Raw genomic sequence first — 23,040 nt, 5'->3', positions numbered from 1 at the left:
TGCAGTGGACACGGTGGAAGAGATTGTGGGGGGCAATTACTAACTTACAGGGTGAAAACTGAAAAGAATGTTTGCAATCTGCAATGTTTTTGGCACTTGCTGCAGGTCTCTGTGGTACAAGACAGAGTACAGAGATCTTCGTTTGCCCCATGAATACATCAACGCTTGCATTTGACACTGCTGTATTCATAAGGAGTGGGCAGGGGTGGCTTTTGTGCTCCTTATTACTAATGCACAAGTAAATGACCCCGTCTAATTTTCTGGTGAACATATTTATAATTTGTTTGATCCAATAAACCTCTCCATTAATGGGCTATGCTACAAGGGACATATTGTTGCCCATACTTAATCTCTTCCAGTGAGGACAATAAAGTATCCAGTGCTTGAATTGGGATCAAAAAAGCAGAGGGATGGTATGTGCGGTGTGCTGGACTGAGCTCTAGTATTTTTCTCTATAATCTCACTTTCTCCTTTTTATGTGACCCTGTTAGAAAACAATATTGTCACTTATGTAGGGCAGACTGGATAAACCTCCCTTAATCCTCCAGACCCACGAATGAAAAGTAGATGGAATCAGATGAGTTTCGGAACAGCATTACTGAGCCATTTCTGCTCCTCTCTCGGCAGTAGGTTTTAAGCCAACGCTGGATCGTATGTTTAAACCAAAGGTGACATTGGAGCTGTCCTGAGGGGCAGAAATCTGTTCCCACGATGCACTGGGATCCACTGACTAATGTTCATTTAGATAAAGAGCAAAACATGTATGTATATAGTCATGGACTAAATGCAATTAATAGACATTCAGAAAGGTTCTCATTTAAGATGGATGGTGAAAGGTGTTGTTATATATGATGCAAAGAGCGTTGTCTCTGAATTCTGTACATCAATGTTAAAATATCTTGCCGGTCAGTTTGCTTTGGTTTATTTTATTCACATGGTAATAGAAAATGTTCCTGTCAGTGTGAACTGTGATGCCCCAACAAGCTGAGCCATAGCTACAGGGTCATTGTATAACTGGTTTGATTGTACTTCCCTAACATGCAAGTCATCAAAGGGAAAGCTGGATATCAATGTGTGTGATATCAATTATTCTAATCATGATGACTTCACTTTCCTGGGTCCCCCTGCAAAATAATAAAAAAATAGGGCCCCCTTTAACTTACTCCCACCCATGCCCAATTAATCAGACAGCATTGTTTCGGAAAGAATGGACTGTTGACTGTTGTCAAGGGGTTTGCAGTGCCTAGTGGTGGTCTTAGAACTATACAGGAGTCTGTGGTGTATTAATTATCATACAAATTCATATCTTTAGTTATACAATTACGATTAAACTGCAGGTCCCAGTTAAGTCTAATTACACTTGATTTGATAGAGCTGAAGTATGGGTCACCTCAAATCGGGCCTCCTGCACAACTTCTGTTTCTATCCTACTACTAAGATTCAACTGGTAGGAGCACCCAGAGATGACATCTCCGGACTTTATGCATTGAAAAGCTGGGGGAATCTATATACAAACCTGAGGTGTATTCTGCCTGCCTAATGCCATGCTAGAAAATACAACTTTAACAGGGTTTTCCTTTTAACCTTTTCCCCCTGTCGACCAGTACCAATGCTATGATGCACTCCACATCTGTAGTGAGTGTTGATGCATGTTTGGCCTGAGTAAAGCTGCCCACCGATGTAAAGATTTTTAAAAGCTCTTCTGTACGAATTGTCCATTATTATTTATTATTATTAACATGTATTTATATAGCACCAACATATTGCGTAGCACTGTAAAGTAAATGTGATTATTCAACTAAATCACATGAACATATGGAGTTACATACATCACAATCAATACCTGTACAAAAGGTGAGGAAGGCCCTATGCAAAAGAGCTTACACTCTAAAGGGAAGGAAGTAATACACAAGGTGTGGGAGTGGGCAAGATTGAATTTAAGTGGGTGAGAAATGTGGTACTGTATGTGGTGTTGCGTTTGGTAGTCAAGCAGAGTGAGGGGAGGCTTCTCGAAAGAAGTGCGTTTTAAGATATTTCTTGAAAGCAGAAGAGGAGGGGTTCAGCCCTTGCAAAGTCTTGAATGTGAGCATGTGAGGAGGTAATGAGAGAAAAGCGAAGTAAGCGGTTGGGTGAGTATATAGAGATGAGTTCAGAGATGTAGGGTGGGGTTATGAAGTGCTTTGAAAGTCAGGGTCATTAATTTGAATTTGATTCTGAAAGGTAGCGGAAGTCAGTGCAGGGATTGACAGAATGGTGAGGCAGAGGAGGAGCGGTTGCTGAGGTGTATGAGCCTCGCAGCAGTGTTCATTATGGACTGGAGAAAGACCATTGAACTAAAAAGACCATTTCAAGTGATGTTGTCTGGTTGAAGCCAGGAAAACTGAGGGGAGCTGCCTGCTTGGCCCTGCAAACAATTGGACAATAGATAGATTTCACTACAACCAATAAAAATTTTCTAACCTGGCCAATCAATTTTCTGACCGATGAAAAACCGTTAGATGCATGATCGTTTGATTCCCACTAACCTCACGATAATTTGACGGATTGGTTGGATTGCACTAAAATCTGTCGTTCATCAAAGTAAAATCGTTGCATCCATGGGGACCTTTAGACAGTACTTGCAAAGTTGAATCTCCTTCCCCTATACTAAGATTCACATGGAGTGTACCACAGTGGCAATGGGGTTAGACAATGTGAGAGAGAGGAATGGGGGGGGGGGAGAGGGCTAATGAAATGGAGAAGGAGGAGAGAAAATGGGAAAGAAAGTGAAATGACACAGTTGGGGAAGTGGAAGTGAAAAGCAGAATGGAACAAGGGTAAAAAGAAGAAGAATGTTCACCGAGGAAGACTTAGAGGAGGACAGGTTGAGAGGTAAGATACTTTTCCTATAAATGTAGTCTCAGCATGAAATAATTATGTTAGAAGAACAATGTATTGTATATGGACACATGGGCATACTTATTAATGTTTAATAAAAACTATTAAAGATGGCTCTAGATTCAGGGCAGACAAGACATGGGAATGAATGCACCATCTGCAGTATTTGCCTTGGGTACCAAATCTCCTAGTTTCAACACTGCTTGTATGTGATATACAATATCTGCTGCTAATAAATAGCCCTCTTTTAGCGCATACAAGCAAGGGCTCTATATACTTGAGTGATGGAAACAATTGGCTTATGTGGGATATGTGAACACTGTGAACACCATGACAGAATATCTGTTAGAAAGATAAAATCTCAAGCATAAACCAAGACACAACTGCTGGTTTGAGAGAGAAAGGGGAGGGGGGGACAAGCTCGTATGGAATTAACAGAAAATCAGAAAAAATATCTATTGCTGCTTCAAATTGAATGTTGTTTTTTTAATTAAATACAATTTGAGAACACTCTTCTGTTACATATTTCATATACAATCTCCATATATATCAGCATTAAGGATGCATATAATCCAGGATTATGTTCAAGATCTGGCTGAATTCTTAAAGTTTTTTGCAGTATTCAGGATTTGACCCAAATCAATATAAATAATAACTTGTTGAACAGTTTATGCTTCTGTGGTTCAGACCCCCCCCCCCCAATAATTGTCAGAACCTGAATCTGGTTCTCACTGAAATTCCATCCCTCATGGGAAAGGCAGCTTGAAGTTTGGCTGAGATTTGTGGTGATAATGTATTTGCTGTGCTAGATATTCTGGAACTGTGACTGAATGGCTGGTATGCCAATTTTTACAATATTATGGAATCTTGTTGGAAGCCAAATGGGGCCCTGACCCATTTCAAGAGTTGAAAAAATCTGCCTCATAGCCTTATTTACTTTGCTTCCTATTAGCCCTTATATATTCCTTAGATTAATAGTCTTTATTCTTAAAAATCTTCTGCCTGGTGGCATCACTGATGCCTCCTATATGTTTTAGCATTATTTGGGTCCACCAGCACCATTGTAAACCCACTCTGGTGCTGGTGGACCAAGACAAAAGCCCTCCCTACCCCCTTCAACTGGCCATGCCCAATACACAGCAATGTCTTCCTAAGGGGAAAGCAAAACAAACTTTATTCCTTTCATTATTATTTAGAGAAACTGATGCCCACTCTGTCTTCATTGATCAAAATTCACAAAGTAGCTCCTACAATTCCAGTTATCTGTCCAAGCCTGGATATTTTTTTACTTATTAATGTCAAAGGCCAGTATCTGATCAAAGGTCCAACGTATATGCAAGGAACAACAAATACGTTGGGGTTATATAGCCACATATACTCATGGAATGAACTCCATTTGGGTGCTGGTGTCTTCATACTTCACAGGGTGCCCTTCCATGACTTGTCCACTTTTCCATTACTTTCAGTGCACCTTTATTAGAGGACAAGACTCCTGACGATTCTCCAAAAAATCCTTTAATCCACATGGCAGCAATTTAAGGGCAAGATTTTGAGCAGCATCTAGCATATTTGCCTGGTGAAGAGCAGAGTATCGTGTGAAATGTTGCTGTTCAGTTGCTGTCCTGCAGAATAACGGCTTTCAAGAAAATCTTGAAGCGAGCAGCCTCTACTTAATGGTGTATCAGCCAAGGGAAAATAACTTGTTGAAAAATGGCCCAAATTAGGAAGCAATATGAGTCTATTTATTACTGCTACAAACTCAAGTACAAGTGAACTAAAGATGCAAAATAGTGGTACTTAGTGATCATGTACAGGGCACTTGTGGCCCAGGCAATGGCTGCACTCTTGTACCTTTTACTAGAATAAAAATAGTCTTGCATGGTTCAGGGCACAGCCCAGTCAGACTCAAGAAACTCCTGTACTCCATAATATTATTTTTGTAGTACAGCAACAGAGTAAGTTGGGTTCAAAAAGATAAGCCCGTAAACTGTAGCCTTTCCAAAACACTGAACACATTTATCCAGAGGAAAGCAAATAACAATTCCAGCAGATGAGCTGCTTATTCATTCTCATAGAGATGGGAAATAAATGACAATAAGATAGTTTCCTTGATTAATTACCATCAGCTGTAGAAGGGCTATGGTATGGCATCCTTGTGATTGACACACTGGTGTGAAATGCAACAATTACAGTATTAAATTAAAATTGCACCATTAGGTTTTATGAATGTGGAAGATGCTGCTCAATGGAGCACTATAGTGCCATTAAGAGAGAGTCCCTTAAGAGTGCTGAATCCTGCATTCTCAAATGATACTGAATTAATGGCGAATTTCAAGAGAATGGGAAATGCTTGCATGAAGGGCATTTATTACCCCCAGGAATCAAAACATTCCATGCACCACTGGCCTCAATGTTTGGTTTCTCCTCCTGTTATTCCAACTCTATCACCAAATGCCTCCAGCATCAGTGCAGAAACAGCGGCCATACACTGGCTAATACTTATATCTATGGCCACCTTTCTAATTGTTCCTTTCGTTCGGGTCAACAGTCTGAAGATTTCAACAGCAGGAGATGAAAAAAAATAAAGGTTCTTGGAGGGGTTGACCTTGATGGATTTTGGTCTTTTTTCAACCCAACTTAAGTACAGTATGTAACCTATATGCATGGAACAAAGATATTGTTGGGATTGTGTCACCTCTAACAATTACTATGCTATGCATGCTCTAACATGCTCTAAACATATACCAATTTGTGACATGTCCATGAGGGATTCTGGGTAATTTAACACCAAAATAGTGCTACCTACACTCATTAAAGAGCTCAACTTCTTATGGAACATCACAATGCTTGCTGTTGTTTTATACTGTATGCCTATGTATGTGCCAGGTGGCATGTTTGGAAACACTAGGGTCAGCAATGCCTACAACAAGTCCCAAAATATATTGGTCCCGGCTAACTAGCAGACGCAGCATTTCTCTTCAGTAGATTTGCAGTGTTCAACATTTTAATGACTGGCTGACCGGAAGGTGGCCATCTGGACTTCTAGTGTGCATGAATCCTATTTGTCTGCAAAAGTATCAGTGGCTTTTACTAACTTTTCTCTCGTAACTATTAATGGTTATTGCTTTTCTACCAATTTTACAGTCATTTTCTATCACTATAATAGTTTATGTTATTTTTTATACATAATATCATCATAGGGAGGTGTTGGGGATCACCCTAATATACCATTCCTGTGGGGGCTGGCCATGCAGAATAGCACCTCATTATGCTCATTAAGATGCCACTCCATCCTGAATAAATAGTTTCCTGTTATAATGAGGAGTATTGATCTCAGCCCAACTTGCAAACAAACAACATGCTACACACACTGGGAGAATGACAAAAATAAACTCAGCCGTTGTGGGGACTGCAAACGTTCATGCATGATACACAAGTTGGTCATACAATAAGAGGCAGAAATGCTCCTTATGTAAACTCAAAGGTTCACTTCTGTCCGTGGTATTGGTATTTAGTGGGCTGTTAATCTGCAAATTAAAGAACTAATGCTAAACTACTACTCCCAGAATCCTCTCCAAAAATTTCCAAATCCTATGGCCCAGGATGATGTTCAAACTTGGTGTGTCTGAGGAATCTGCTGTCATCTTTTCCGGAGCCTTGAAAATATTATACAGTGGGGGGTAACATTCATGACAGCTGCAGGACAATAAAATTTGAAATTCCTGCTTTAGATAAAACAGCTGCTTTATATTGTGTTCTGTTAGTATATGAAGTTTAATTCTGACACATACAGACCGATTCCCGTGTCAGTGCCAAAGGGAAGTTCTCCATTCTCTACACATTGATTTGGAATTGTGTTCCTCGGAAACACTTGCTCTGCCTGATCTCATCATACCAGAAACAAAGGGATAACATAGGGATGAAAGGGGTTGATGGCATAGTCATGAATACAAGGCACTGAAGGGAAGGGGTTACATTTACTGAGGACACAGGTCAAAGGGGAATAGTTTGCCAACATCCTGCCCAGAAAGCTTCTCCTTTCTTATTGATGTCTATGAGGAGCTGTCCAGTGCTGAAACTGACCCTGCAGGGGACTGTATACTGGCGGCACATCCATTCCTACAGCCTGGCACCCATACACCCACTTCTTCTCTGGTTAGGTTATTCATTGACACCCAATGCTTAAACTGGACTTCTAAACATAGCAATCTTACAGCAGTAGATAGGTTCACAGGTATCTGTATTATATGAGTTATAATGCATTGCTTTGACTCCAGCTGTGACGTGTGAGACCCACACACTCTTTTATTAGTTCTATAATGTTGTTACTCCGTGTCTTGGCTTGTTCCGTCCCTATAGAATGGATATCTCAGCTCCTAGTTCTTGTGCGACAAAATGCACTACAATTTGTGAGTCTAGATGATCTGATCTGCAGACTTGTGTGTTGTAGGGCACTTTCAAGGCAATGTATGTTTCTGTGTCTGTCTATGGATGCCTGTGTGTGTGTGTGACTGTTTATGTTTTTAGGTCTGTCTGTGTTTATTCTGTATGGGTGTGTGTGTGATTGTGTGAAACGTGTTTATGCCCATGTGACTGTATATGTGCCTGTGAGTTTGACCATATGACTGTCTCTATGTATATCTGTTTTATGTACTTGTAATTGCCTCTATTTTTGTGTGCTTGTAATATATATATATATGTGTGTGTGTGTGTGTGATTGTGTGTGTGTGTGTGATTGTGTGTGTGCCTTCAGCTTAGCACCAGCCTTGTTAAAAAGAGATTCTATCAAACAGCAAGTACCAGGCTGCAAGCAAAGGGTTAAGAAGTGCACTGCTCACCTGCCTCCCAAACACACAGTCCAGCCCCTGTCCAACCCATTGGCAGGTTTCTGTTATCTCTCTGTCTGCTCTTCTCATTTCGGGATTTTCAGTCTGTGGAACAGATTAAAGAGAATAACTTGATGACAAATTAATCTGTCATCTATGCATTACAGCAGCTCTCCTTTTTTTCTTTGATTCCCCCTTCTTTGCAATAATAACATTTAGCAGAATCCCACTGGCTGTCTCTGGCTCCTGTCCAGGGACCTGTGTGCATGACGCAAGCAGAGACTACTTAAAGGGAGATTACCGGCAGTAAGACAGTGCTAGCAGCCTACTCGTGTAGGGGCACCTTTCATTACTCAGCCACAGATTATTCTGAGCACCAGTCACCTCCCCTGGTGGCTTCCCCAGCAGAAGGTGTAAAGCCTCCCCGCAGAACCAGGTCTCCGATGTACAGCGATGGGAGAATGGACTATCTTAGAAAGACTTTTGGAGGCTGCTGTGCAGCAGCACAGTACTATGATAGGAAGGTAAGTCATATATTCTATGTGATTTTGCATCATGTTCCCTTCTAAGAGTTTCTGATACCAAATGATCAGGAGAGAAATAAGGTCTATAACTGGGGTCTGGCAAAGCAGTCTTTTCTCATTTCTATCTGCTTGGATATGGAGTTGAGAATGCGCCTGCAAAGTCTACAAACTGGCAGGGGAATAATGCAGGGAATTCTGGTTTCTACTTTATCTCAATGGTTATGTTGCTGCTACTGTGTGTGCATATACTGGTGTGCAATGAAGCATCGCAATCACAACGAGCAGAGTCAGAAAATGAGCTGTGTGTGTGTGTGTGTGTGTGTGTGTGTGTGTGTGCTGGTGTATTTTATACAGTGTCATTGATTATTGTTAATCACAAAGTAAGACATGGAAGCATTACACTTTGTTTAGAGCTAAGGTTTGCTTGGTGTTGTTTGTTTTGTAGTGTAGGTCATTGTGTTGCTGCCCACATGTAGGGCTTTTGCTGGTGACCTACAATACACTGGGCTTAGAATGAAATCTCCCTTACCTGTCAAGCCTAATTACAGTACAACTTCCAAATGGCTTGTCCCTGAGATCACGAGATGGAACCTTCGCTGCTCTGTGCCGGGTACCAATGGAGTTTACTGGTAGCGAACGCTATGCAATTACTGTACTGCCGAAGAGCATGTTTCCTATTAACTTAAGTGCCTTGCGCCTGTATGTTCCTTTATTCTGCAGCGAGTTGTTACTAAAGGCTCTTTCTTACTACAAACACACAAACACACACACGCTGTATTCCCACACTGCTCATACACTCTATAACCCATCGCCCTACGCATAGGTAAGAAATTCATCATACACCCCAGCTTTTGCAAAAATGCACAAGATAATTAAACTGATTGTTGTGTTCTTGAGAGTCTTGCAGATTGGTTTCTGCCTGATATAACTGATACAAGCAAAGGCGGTGATTGATGAATTACCCATTTAATTATCAGCATTTTGCTCCACAAGGGAACACTTGTCATGACCACAGTAAAATATATGGCCATACACCTTCTGTTCTCATTTCTGGCTTACTGATCCATAATAGCATTAACAGCAATATATCTGCAAAAATGTACTCATGTATATAAAAATATACAGTATGTGTGTGTGTGTGTTTTTCTTATACATATATACAGTATATATATATACAGGTATATATACACACAAATACAAACACACATATGTTAATGCACACACATATATTGTAAAAACACACACAATGATACAGAGAAATAAGTGGACAAAACCACACACAAACTGTATTCCATTGAGAAACAGATGCAGAAAAACACACACATGCAATACAATTACTCAGTGGTACAGGTTTAAATATACACATATATTAGCAGCACATAGTGACACAGACACTAACAAACACATGGGCGTCCAAACACACAAGTAAAACAAATAAAAATACATTCGAGCAAAAACACACATACACAGTCACATGGACATACACATTCTTTCGCACACATAAATAATACACAAGTACTGATAGACCCACAGACATACACAAACCCACACAGGCATACATGCATAAACAGATGCAGAGTTTTTAAGAATATTTAAAAATAGTTTGTTACATACATAAATACAATGCAAAGACCCATATACATATATTTCAGGAAAGGCAGACTCACAACTTGTATTGCAGAAGTGCTTTTTTTGTCCAGTAGAACCAAGAGCTCAGCTGCTGAGTTCTACATTGTACAGAGCCGGAGCAAGCCAAGACATCCAGTAACAATATTATAGCACTAATAAGAGAGTTCATGGGGCTCACACATCACATTTACACATACACAGCTCTAACAGTGCAAAGCGATGCATTACAACTCATATAATACAGATGCCTGTGAAGCCTTGAAATTTTATGGGAGCAGACCAAGTTTTTTTTATAATATATATAGTATTTATAATATAACTAAAAAAGTGTAGCTTGCTCATGTATGGCTGCCAGGCTGTAGGAATGGATGTGCCGCCAGTATACAGTCCCCTGCAGGGTCAGTTTCAGCACTGGACAGCTCCTCATAGACATCAATAAGGAAGGAGAAGCTTTCTGGGCAGGATGTTGGCAATCCATTCCCCTTGGACCCGTGTCCTCACTAAACCCTTCCCTCCAGATCAATGCCATCCAAACCCTCACACCCTTATGCTGCCAAACAGTATCTGTAATGGAATGCTGTTCTGTTTCTTTCTGGCATGATGAGATCAAGCTGATCTGAGGAAGAAATGTTCAGAGAAACAGACTTCAATGTGCAAAGAATGGAGAAAATCCCTTTGCCAGAGCTGAACTAGCGCAGAAACGGGGCCTGTATGTGTTAGACATTAACCTCCTATACTAAAAAAACTAAATATATTATTGATTTTTTTGTCTAAGCCAGAGATATCAAATATCATTGCAGCTATCCTGAATGTAACTTTGGAAAGATGACAAGTTTCATAAATAGAATTGCATATCATTTGGCGTCGGACAATTTGGAAAGTTTATCTTTCTAAAAGAATTTGCACTATAACATCAATTTCTTGGCCTTTTTTTACTGCCACAAATAGCGATGGGCGAATAAATTTGGCAGGCGCGAATTCTCTGCGATTAAATCCGTGAAACTGCGGGGGAAATTCCTAGGCGAAAAATCCACTGCGTCAAAAAAAATTTGGGTGCGCATTAGAATAGTGGTGCTAAAAATTGTCTCAAAAATAATTTTGACACCCATTGACTTTTTTGGTGAAGTGAAACGGGACAAATTCGCCCATCAGTAGCCACAAATTCTTTAGTCTTTGTTTTTAACTTGCCCAATACAATAGATTAATTATGGGGGCTTTTCAGAATCGCTTTGCTGTTTTAGTAACGGTTCAGGGGTCCCACAGTGGGTACAGTAGAATTGTAATGTAAAATAGTAATACTAGTTTTTAAGAAGACATTTTTTAAGAAGACAAAATAAATGCAGAATAGATGCATGGATAGCACAGCGCCTAGTTTCTCTCTCCTGCAGGAATGAATCTTAAATACTGAGAAAGTAATTGCCTTACGTTGATCCTGTTTCCCTTTATTCATCCTATTTGTGTCACTGGGGACCGGGTTGAAAGACAATTTGCATGCAAATTTGCAGTCCCTACAACTGCTGAGTTTATTTTTGGCATTCTCCCCGTGTGTGCAGCATGCCGATTGTTTCCAAGTTGAGCCGAGATCAATATTCTGCCTTAGCCTTTTTCTGCTGACAGACACAACATATTTTTATTATATTTATATGCAGAGCTTACAGTTTTGTTTTTTGTTTTTTTTTTTTGCGGCACATTACCTGGAATTTAATGGCACAGTGTAAAATTGTCTGCTTTAGAACAATATAATAACTGAATATATTCAAACCCAAGGGATAAACATAAAATAATGATATTTCTCAAAATACTCAATATCGATATCCCCACCTATATGTATGGTTTCTTCTGTATATTAAAAATGCTTTTTTTGCCTTTAGGATTCTGCTGACAGTGGTTGTCATCTTCCGGATCCTTATTGTGGCCATTGTTGGAGAGACTGTTTATGATGATGAGCAAACTATGTTTGTGTGCAACACTCTTCAGCCAGGATGCAATCAGGCATGTTACGACAGGGCTTTCCCAATCTCTCATATAAGATACTGGGTATTCCAAATTATTATGGTCTGTACACCAAGTCTCTGCTTTATTACTTACTCCGTCCACCAGTCGGCCAAGCAGAAGGAGAGGCGGTACTCTACAGTCTTCTTAACGATAGACAGAGAGGACACTGTAAAACGAGAGGACAGCAAGAAGATTAAGAACACCTTGGTTAATGGTGTCCTGCAAAACACAGAGAACTCCACCAAGGAGGCTGAGCCTGACTGCTTAGAGATCAAGGAAATCCCAAACCCATCCATTCGAACCACCAAATCCAAGATGAGGCGCCAAGAAGGAATCTCCAGATATTATATCATCCAGGTGGTCTTCAGAAATGCTCTGGAGATTGGTTTCCTAGTGGGACAATATTTCCTGTATGGCTTTAATGTCCCATCCATGTATGAATGTGACAGATATCCTTGTATCAAAGAGGTGGAGTGTTATGTGTCTAGGCCGACGGAGAAGACAGTATTTCTGGTTTTTATGTTTGCGGTTAGCGGCCTATGCGTTGTGCTCAATTTGGCAGAGCTGAACCACTTGGGCTGGCGAAAGATCAAGACGGCAGTCAGGGGAGTACAGGCGAAAAGGAAATCCATATATGAGATCAGGAATAAGGATTTGCCCAGAATGGGGGTGCCCAACTTTGGCAGGACTCAGTCCAGTGACTCAGCCTATGTTTGAGGACATTTTAAATACAACAGCTGAGAACTGGGCTTGTGCAGCATGATGGGGAGAGGGAGGGGGTCTGATTAATGGAATGCCCTTGGACCTGATTGCCATTGCATTGCAGAAATGAGCTGGCTGGTATAGTTAATATCAATCAGCAGTAGCTGCCAGTGATTTAATTGGCTAAAATCTCTGGCTCTAGTAGCTCATATCATGTTTGTGAATATAACTTTTTTTATTATTGGATCCTTTTGTACCGCATTGTGGAAAGTATTACTTTCCTAAAAAAACTTCCTGTTACGGCCGAGTCACTGTATATAGGAAGAGCACAATATATAAGGAGACCAGTGTTTGGTAATGCCTTTTGATTCCGGATCCAGTTGTAAGGAAATCTGAGGGCTATCCTATCTACTTTGTACAGAATAACAGGTATAAGCCATTTAGGGTGTCACCAACTACAGCAACCTTGCTTATCTCCATGACACTGAGAAATACATTGTACTATGGCAAAAAAAAAAATCCAAGAAAACGTGGTCCTTGCAGAAAGTTACAGTCTGGCCCAATGGGGTTGCTTTAAACAGCCTGCCTGTAATAATACAAAAGTAAGGGATTATGGGTTGACAAGTATGTGGTGTGGGACATACAACCTCAGACCTTAAGGCTTTGCTTTGTCCTCGTGTTCCATGAACAGATCAGACCTGAGCACAGAATGGGCTGAGTAGCTCACGATCACACTGCATGTGATTACCCCATCAGACCTCAAACAGAAATATCCTTTAATCCCCAAATGTTAATGGCATGTGCACAAGGCTAGAAATTGCAGATTCCGTGTCTTTTTTTTTACGTACGTAATCAGCTTTATATTGTTTAAAGGCAAACTGGCAAAGACTGGGGCTGACACATTCACAAACGTGCAACTGCACTGGCACCCCAAAAAGTGATTATTTATAAAATGTCCACATGGAATACAGTTAAATAAAGTCTGACGTCTTTCATTATAATATATCCAACTGTTGGTGAATTCCTACTGACGCCATCTATGCCCTATATTTATAGAGAAGCTGGCAGAGTTATTTTTTTCAATCAGATTTCCCCTTTCTGAACCATTTTTCATCCAGGACTCTCTCTTGTAAAGCTCCTGCCAACACCTCCCAGGCCAAAGGTGAATGTTTTTCCTGGCTTCAGGGTGATTGAGAAGAAGAAGCCTCAACCAAAATACATTCTTCCCTAGATCCTCTTGTCGCCTTTTGGTCTGGACCATATATGCACTGTTAAAAAAGTAAAATAAAATGTAATAAAGGGCATATTGGAAGATGTTTATAAGGTTCCTTAAGCACGTGTTCTGTTGCATGTTAAACTCTTATCCTTCTTTCTGCTTGCAATTGCACTAAATGTAGAAATCCATTTACCATTTAATATGTTCCTGTCTTGACCTGAAAGCAATGGCTTTTTTTTTTTTTTGACAGAGACAACAATGTAGCCCAAGGGTCAGGAATTGGCAGGGCCACTTGACTAATGCAGCTCTTGTTTAAACTGATATTTTCTAGTTGCTTACTAATGCAAGGCAGGATGATTTAATAATTGGTGCTAAAAGATGTCTATTCAAAATACCTCTAATGGCATCAGTTTAATGGCACAAGTTTCGTTGACCTTGACATACGGGTTGCTAAATGAGATCTCGTGTTTCATGCTTATAAGATATGTGCTGAGGACTAGACATGTCTCCAGGCGTTCCTTTTGTCTTCTCCCTTAGTTAAAAAAAGAAATCAAGAATATTGCCCAGTTGCCTCCGCTACATAACTATGGTATGACCTACATAGTCAGCAATGGTCCAATGGGTTTCATTAAATCTGTTGCTATTGGAAATGAAAAGTATATTTTTATACGAGACAATAGTCAAGGAGCCTGATGGGGAAGGACCGTGTCCTGTTAGTATGGTATGGTAGTATAGTTATGCTGTGACTGTATTTATCATATTGACACAACCTGCTGATTCATTTCTAAACTGTTCATTCAATTGTCCCAACATTCTACTATCTTGCTGGAGACTAAAAGGGATACTGTCGACAAAGTCTCAAATCAGTGTGCAATATTGTCCAATTTGGAGGAGGAAACTGGTATTAATGTGATTAATTCTAGGTACCTTCTGCCAAAAAACAGAAGCCCTGTCTTGCTTTTGCGGCTGGGATTCTAAATATACTCTTAGGATCAGTGCCAGGGTGCCCCACAGGACAATTCAGCATCATATACCCTTTATCTGAACATTTACTGCCTTTCTAATGCCTGTGGCTGATTGAAACATGAGAGTAAATGAGTTAAACAGGTTGGTATAAGGCAAAGTAAATGAATGCACTGAATTCATGTATATATCTATACATATCTCAATCTCTAATGGAAATAAAAGAAAATTATTTTGTAAAAAAAAATATATATATATTATAATAAAAGGGTGTAAGTATATGATGACAGTATCCCTTTCTTTTGACTGGCTGAGATGTGGAACTGACTTTGAAGCCCGTGGCTCTCCTGCTGGTTTGAACGTCATCTCCCAGCATCCTTCACTCTGCACAATGGCCATGAAAATAAACCCCACGCATCTTTTAACCTGACAGGTTTATAGATATCCGGGGACTAGGACATAACAATTCTTACGAATTCTTTCTCCATAACCACATTTTAAAGAAAAGAATACTAAAACAAAAGGGTGGCATATCTTATTATAGGAGACAGTCATCTTTGAGTAGCCACAAATGTATTTATTACATCAACATTCCCGTTACCCCTATTATTCCTGCCCCCAATATGTCTCTCCTTTTTCTCTGTCCCACCCCCTTACCCCTCTACTGTTTTTAGGCTAATGACACAGGTTGCATCTTGATCGCCCCTATAATCAGACCGAAGGGGTGACCAAATTCCATCATTTGCTTGTCACTACTTCCCATAGGGATCTATTGCAAACACGTTGGTTACAAGCCAACCTTATCTTAGAAATGCTTGCTCACCTTTTCTTCCTATTCTACACTGTCCCACCCTCCACCATCAAGGGGTATCTGCCTTGCCGCATTTCTTCTTATTTTTTTTTGTTAATCTTTTTAAACACCCCTTGTTTTTTGCTCTTCTCTTAACTACAGTTGATCTGACCTCTAGCATAGGCTTCTTCATGAAAACATGCCTCTTACATGTATACATATCTCATGAGATCTTCTACAGATCTTTCAAAATTGGTTTACTTTGTGGTTTTATTTTTTTATATACATATTCTTGAGGTCAAAATCTCAGTATAAAGGGTGATGAGTTGGACTTTGAGACTCTAAGGGGCAGATTTACATAGGGTCGAATATCGAGGGTTAATTAACCCTCGATATTCGACTGCCGAAGTTAAATCCTTCGACTCCGAATATCGAAGATGAAGGATTTACCACAATTCGTTCGATCCGATTAAATCGTTAGATTCGAAGGATTTTAATCCATCGATCGAACGATTTTTCTTCTACCAAAAAAAGCTTCCAAAGCCTATGGGGACCTTCCCCATAGGCTAACATTGAGGTTCGGTAGGTTATAGATGGCGAAGTAGGGGGTTGAAGTTTTTTTTAAAGAGACAGTACTTCGACTATCGATTGGTCGAATAGTCGAACGATTTTTAGTTCAAATCGTTCGATTCAAAGTCGAAGTCGTAGTGGAAGGTCAAAGTAGCCAATTAGATGGTCGAAGTAGCCAAAAAAACCATTCGAAGTTTTTTTAATTCTATTCCTTCACTTGAACTAAGTAAATGTGCCCCTAGGTGTGAATAGATGACATGTTTGAACCCCATTTTTGCTTCTGGGGGCCCACAAAATGGAACATTTGTGTAACATAATGGATAGAGAACATGAAATTATTACTTTTTTACCAATATGTAAGTACCATGTACTCACATGATGGCTGTCTGGAATGGGGAAGGTCAAACTACAGCCACTATACAATTTCAGTTAGAGCTTCCAGCAGTCTGAAAGCTGAAAAGTTTGAAGATAATTCTGTGACTGTGACTTTATGTTCAAGCTGCAGTTTGGACTGGTTTAGATGAAGTGTTATAGTTTTAATATAATGCGAGTATCTTGGTAGATTTATTTAGCTCTAAAGAATGTTGTTTAGTAAAGTATCCCAAGTGAGCAGTGGCTTAATAGGGTCTGATGGAAGTCTACTGATTTGCATGGGTTTCATTGATGATACAACCAACATAAAGGGGGGAAACAGATGTTCAGCTTTGCCTTTTGATAATAAGACCAAGTGAGGTCAATTAATTTTTATTAACATTAGTGATATTGTAATTATAGAAGATGCACCTTGTGCTGTAGCCTCTTGTGCTGGGGATTCTGGACAATTGTTGCCTGGGGGAACCAAACATGGAAAACCTGCAGTCTGTTGTTTTATCTTGATTATTAACTTTGCATGGCACATTGTTGGTCCCAAAATGCAATTGAAAGTTTATCTCCTGAAGCTGAGATGTCCCCACCCACTGCTACATGCATTAAGGCTGAAGGGACAGTTCTCCACAGGCTGCGGAGTTCTCCTCCAGCACATTATCCTTATATCCTTTGATAAAAATGCCCAGCAGAACTAAAATCTTTATACAATGCTGGGGGCATTGCGTGATATCTATGAGTCACTGTGAATATGTATCTCATCTTGAAATGAAGCAAAATATTTAGGAACATGAGCCATAGTTTGTCATGCTCTAGCAAGCATATGCATAAGACTTTATCCACTTTTGCCTCTTCCACCACCACATTATGTTCTAGGTCTAAGGTCTAAATTCTATGACACCTTTGGGGTCAACAAGACATCGAAGTCTTATACCATGCTTGGTTATGTGGTTAGAAAGAATGGAATTTGGACAGTGATCTTAATAGAAGCAGTGTATGTTTTTTTATTTGCAGATGAACTGCTTGACTTGACTGAACTTTTAGCAAATATCATATCACCCTTATCCTATCCTATTGCGAATTGTCCTGTGGTATACATATAATGTTATTTGGAATCTGTTACATCTGCCTCGACATCCAAGAATCACGGAACTGGCTAGCAGGGATTATTATTTCTGTTTTTGTACTATGTAATAATCCTACCACTTTGTTGACCTAGAAAAAATGACCTGAAACCTAGTACCGGCAGGGAAACAATTAGGTACAACCAGCTGAAAACGGAGAAATGCAAGACCCTCAGATTGAGCACAACTGTCTGATAAGTGTGAATCCTGCAGTAATAATAAGGGCAGGAATTTGTTTTTGTCTGTTCTCATTGTTGATGAAGAAATGGTATGGATAGGACAACACTCACTGAATACAAATGGGGGAACAAGAAGGAGTTATGAATGAATATGAAAACATTCTTACTGTATCAAATTGTCCCAACTGCAATGTGTCTTTTTATGGCACCATTAGCTCATAGATGACTGCTCACATTGATGCTGCCACTTTAAGTCAGGACCCAGAGAACAAAGGGAGGAATTACAGAAAACATATGTAAAAGCCATTTAGTACTTGACTTGAGTTGGAATGTGCAAAGCACAGAGGGCGTAAGATGATTTTGTGCATCATCACTAAAGGTCACCCTTTTTGTGTGTGTGTTAGTGTTGCCTTTGTGAAAACACAAGTGTCTTTACTCCAAGGAATGGCAAGTACCACTTTATGTTCTAGAGAAATTTTCAGGATAGAGAAAACAATTAGCCTGTAAACAAAAAGTACCATTAATATGCTCTTCCTCTTAGTGTACCCATCCTCCCATGTTGTGGTGGTCTTGCACAGGATGGCACATGTGGTCAGACTAGTTTCTGTCCTATGTCAAGATAAATGATTTCAGTTCTGGACAGATTCTGCTGAACAAAATGTTGCCTCAGTAACACAGAAGTGAAGCAAGCCCAAGGGTAAAATCAAGGATAAGATGACACACGTTATAGACAGAAGTAGGCTCAAGAACAGATAGGTTGCTAAAACATACTGTGATTCAGTAAGACAACCATTAGACTTATTCTCATTAAAGATTCTTGGGTTCAGCTCGGATGCCTTGGCATGAGAATAAACAAACTGTCCCTCTTCCTCTTGTTGATTAATGACAGCATCTAGGATGTTGGTAGATGCTGTTGAGCATCTACTAAAAGGTTGCCTTCCATTGCCTTGGAACTTGAGCACCTTGGCGTTGGAATTTCCTTATAAATTGCACTTTAGCTAATGAACCCCAAAGAAACATCAAATCACTGTAAGTAAGCCTCCACCTCACTTAGGTACCATGATACCATGATGTACTGGTTGGTTATTGTTTGTGAGATGGGTCCTCCCCAGCATACATCACACCCTGTCTGTCAGTATCTAGTGGAGGTCCAGTGGAGGTTCTGGGGTGAATGAAGTGGTTGTTTAAATGCCTGTTGATATCAGGAGTAAAATATTATTTGTCCTCCAGTTTTGGGATATTGTCATTGTTGTGAACTTGATTGTGAAGTATACTGTGTGTAGGGCCGTTTCCAATAACCGGTGCTAAGCCACTGGCCACCAAGGTGGCGAAAGAGCCATTGATTTGTCTAGGCTTTTGTTGTAGAACAGCCAAGTCTTAAAGCTCTTCTCTGGGAAAAAAAACAAAATCACCAGCACTCTGGTTGCATCTTTGATCTTCTTTAATCCCTTGGCTGCTGAAAGGGGCATGGTATGCTTTGTCATGGACAGCATTGCATGCCCTTGAGCAGACAAAGGGTTAAGTGCCATAGCTTTCACACTCAGCTCCATCCAGTATCAGTGTCACAGGACATTTTATACTCACCTTTGTATATTGTATATTGAATTGTTTCATACAATAAAGCAACAATGTAACATTCAGGAGATATAATAAGAATGATAAGAATTATAAGAATTATAATAATAAAGTTCCTGCCTTCTTTTGTAGCTCTGCTCTTCTTTTTGTGTGTGTACACAAATTATTCAGTGGGACACATCATTGGGAGACACTAAGTGTCAATGGTTGAAGATACTGTCTAAGGGCTTCTCAGTGCGCCACAGCCAGGGCCATCTTTATTGATCAACATCTGAAGCCTCACATTGCTCATCCCTGCTCTAGTGAATTCACAGACAAGTGATATTTAATAATCACAAGGTACAGGGTAAAAGCAAATGATTAAAAAATGAACCATTGTCCAATGACCTGCTCTGCATTTTGGAGCTTTCTAAATATTAGGTTTTATAGATCGTATCCATGTACATGAACATAAAGCACATTTCTATTATGGAGTACAAGGGATGCTGTCAAAGATACAGATATATGAAGTGCCAAAGCTTTAAATGACCATAAAAAAGGCATTAGGCCCCAGACCAATTGCTTTTATATATGATATAGAACTCTGAATGTCTTGTCATCTACTAGAGGTCCATATGGCCCCCAGACTGCTCACAAGCTTCACTGTCCTCTTTGGAAAACATCATCATTTTATATATATATATAATATCATTACTGAATATTGAGTATAGTGAATATTTGGGTCACCTGGAGAGCACAGGTCTACAGTATGGGTATTTCCCAGTGCAGTGGGCTCTAACATCATATATATCAAATTTAAAGGTACATTGACTTACTATAGGCACTGCTGTGGCAAACAACTCATATTGTGCTTGTTGGCACTGCTATGGGCACTTAGATGGTTGGCTGTGAGAGCAGCAGCAAAATGGAACTTAATAATCATCGGTAAATGAAGGTGCCACTGTGATCATTCATGGCTCAGTCAGCAGCCTATGGGCCCTTGTGTGTTGGTCTGACTGATGTATGTACAAGGCCTAATTATATATTAATTGGGCTGGATGCAAAATACTATAGTCCAAGGCTAATGAATCTGCCCTCCCATTTGATTTGACCTTAGGTCTGATTTATGAACATATCTGGATCAGTCTAGTACAGCCCTTTATTTTAATGGGCACCTTGAGGTGCATGTCCAGCTTTAAATAAATGAAAGGTTATATGTTGATGAGAATGAGTTGGTGCAATGGGAAGGCAGGGAGCACTTGTCCTTAACTAGCTCCCCAGTGAATCATTAGGAGGCTGCAGGGCTGGGAGACTGGCAGCATTATGTATATATACACTCAGGGAGGGGATGATCCTACAGCAACACTCTATTGCAATCTCTGCAGTATGTATAAGCATGTAATAATACCCAGACATATTTCTGAGTATTTGCAGTATTTCATTTTGCATTAACACTTTAGTATGGCAGTAACTGTATTCAATGAAATGTTTTTATGTTTGAATAACCTTAAGAAAGAGTGTTCCACATTATAGAAAGATCCCTTATATGAAAATCGCCAGGTCCCAAGCATTTCACATGCCTGTATCATTTCACACAGCTGCCCCAGGTGTTGTTGTACTACAACTTGGAACATCCATTAGGACAGGGAGCTCTGGGAGGATAGTTATAGGTTGGACATCTCTAGCAGTGCCATAACTAGATATTACTGGGCCCAGTGTCGGACTGGCCCACAAGGATACCAGGTGGGCCCAGGTGTCAGTGGCCCCTCGTGCTGCTAAACATTTGGCCTATTTCATGGTCATTCCCTATTTCAATGAGAACTAAGTGGCTAAATAGATGGAATAATTGATTATAGTATGTAAAGAAAAGAGACTAGGAGAATAGAAGTTGAGTGAGGAGAGGAAGAATAATAGTAGTGAGAGTGGGCCCCTTGTCTAAGGTTACTTGGTGGGCCCCTGGTCAAAGGTTTTTGGGTGGACCCCCGGTGACACAGTCCGAAACTGACTGGGCCCCACAGGAAATTATTTTTCAGGCCTCCAAAATGTTTAGAGTTTGACATTGTTTTACCAATATTTATTGAAATTGTATATGAATTAGGGCCTCGTGGAGCCCCTATACCTTCTGGACCCCCTACAGCTCCAGGTTCTGCTTCCTCTGTAGTTCCACATTACTACTCTGTCCCCCTTTTAATACTCTGATGCCCTCATTGGAGCAAAAGACCCTGTTATCTGCCTCAAAGGGAACCTGGTCAGTATATGCTCCCCTTCATCATACATTCAAGTAGGAGCAGGAGTGCTGTTCACAATTCTGTGCTGTGGCAAATATCCCTATGTACAAATACAAGAGTCCTCTGCACTCAACCCATTATCAATATCTTTGTAATAGTTTATACAGGAGCAGTGTCCAGCTCCTTGTTGTCTTAAATATATTGATAATGGGTTGAGTGCAGAGGACTCTTGTATTTGTCTATATGTATTTTGTGGTCACAGCCTCATTGCACCCCCGCCTAATGGTTTTAAAAATTAGTGGTGAGCACCTTGTTTGATATATCCCCATGTCCCTGCAGGCAGGTATTACTGCATGTCCCCTAAGATACTTATCAAAAGAGAAGATACTCCAGAAGATACTCCCTGTCTCTGCTATATATGGCAGCTCTCGGCATTCGGCCTTATTAATGCCTCGTGCTCATCAGCCAAGTCACAGGCAAATCCCCAAAAGGCCTGACTTCCTGACAGTAGATCTAATTTGATTGCCATAAATCATGTGATGCTTCCTCTGAACATTACTGGGATCTTGTTTCTGGTTTCATGACCTTGCGTCACAGCCTTGGATATCAACAGTGGAAATGGCAGAACCTTGATCAAAGGATTTAGTGTTCTGCTCTCCTGTACACAAAGTCACAAGTAGATTACATGTTGGCGGCGTTAAACTGAGCGAAAATCACATCAGTGAACATTTCATTAATGTAGCAGTTAGATATTGAATGAAGAGACGACTCCAGCATAATACACTGTATTTCTATCTTTTATGTAAATATGACACAGATCCTTGTTTTGTGCACTATAAACTGCCGCACATAGAGACATGACACTTTGAGGATAAAGTAACTCTATACTCCCCTACATGTTTATGTAATCAAGCACATAAGCCAATGCCATGATTCAAAGAGAAACGTTACATTGCCATTCATTTTGTTGTTCCCTGAGTGTTTTTTATCCTAGCGAGTAGTGATGGGCGAATTTATTCGGCAGACACGAATTTGCGCGTTTCGCTGCCAGCGAACAAATTCGCGAAACGCCCGCGAAAATTCGACGCCAAAAACGGGCGAACTGAAACGACCCAAGTTCGCCCATCACTACTAGCGAGCAGTCATCTAAATGGTGCCAACTCCTTAAAAAAACCCCGGTACAGTCAGGCCACAACTGGGAATCTTATTAATGGGCTGTGTTTTTCATATGACAGGCAGATCAGATATCTAAAGCTTATTTACAATATGGACACCAACAGGGCAAAAAAAAAAAAGAATTGCGCCTGTGACTGTGCCTGTTTAGAAAATAAGTTCCAGTATATTCAGATTCAGATTCAGAAGAAGGTTAATGTAGTAGTAATGGTGGGTGCGGAGCATCAGCTTGTAATGTGTGATCACACCCTTGTTACACCCCCACTTTATATAAAATATTTATTCCAGTAATAACGAATGTGCTTGTTAAACAGACACAGTTGTGCG

At 40.2% G+C, this 23,040-nt stretch overlaps 1 protein-coding gene and 1 long non-coding RNA gene across 2 annotated transcripts in view; one reads left to right on the top strand and one right to left on the bottom strand.

The window, feature by feature from the left end:
- LOC121397667 overlaps positions 1-7,906 on the bottom strand; it is a 36,248-nt gene extending 28,342 nt beyond the window's left edge. The window contains exon 1 of the long non-coding RNA XR_005963815.1: positions 7,716-7,906. This is a non-coding gene — a long non-coding RNA (uncharacterized LOC121397667). The remainder of the gene's footprint in view (positions 1-7,715) is intronic.
- Positions 7,907-8,031: 125 nt separating this feature from the next.
- Positions 8,032-13,886, top strand: LOC108699709 (gap junction delta-2 protein). Its single transcript, XM_018232199.2, has 2 exons — positions 8,032-8,227; positions 11,728-13,886. The coding sequence occupies exons 1-2, from the start codon at positions 8,157-8,159 to the stop codon at positions 12,566-12,568; spliced, it is 912 nt and encodes a 303-aa protein (XP_018087688.1). The 5' UTR covers positions 8,032-8,156; the 3' UTR covers positions 12,569-13,886.
- Positions 13,887-23,040: the final 9,154 nt, after the last annotated feature.

The sequence above is a fragment of the Xenopus laevis genome, chromosome 8S (assembly GCF_017654675.1).
Source record: "Xenopus laevis strain J_2021 chromosome 8S, Xenopus_laevis_v10.1, whole genome shotgun sequence".
NCBI classification, from domain to species: Eukaryota; Metazoa; Chordata; class Amphibia; order Anura; family Pipidae; genus Xenopus; species Xenopus laevis.
This window is presented reverse-complemented; position numbering and strand designations above follow the sequence as displayed.

Excerpts from the sequence above, each read along its gene's own strand:
- LOC108699709 (XM_018232199.2), top strand. The coding sequence starts at position 8,157 with ATGGGAGAATGGACTATCTTAGAAAGACTTTTGGAGGCTGCTGTGCAG. Across the intron at positions 8,228-11,727 it reads CACAGTACTATGATAGGAAG|GATTCTGCTGACAGTGGTTG; the intron begins GTAAGTCATATA and ends TTTTGCCTTTAG.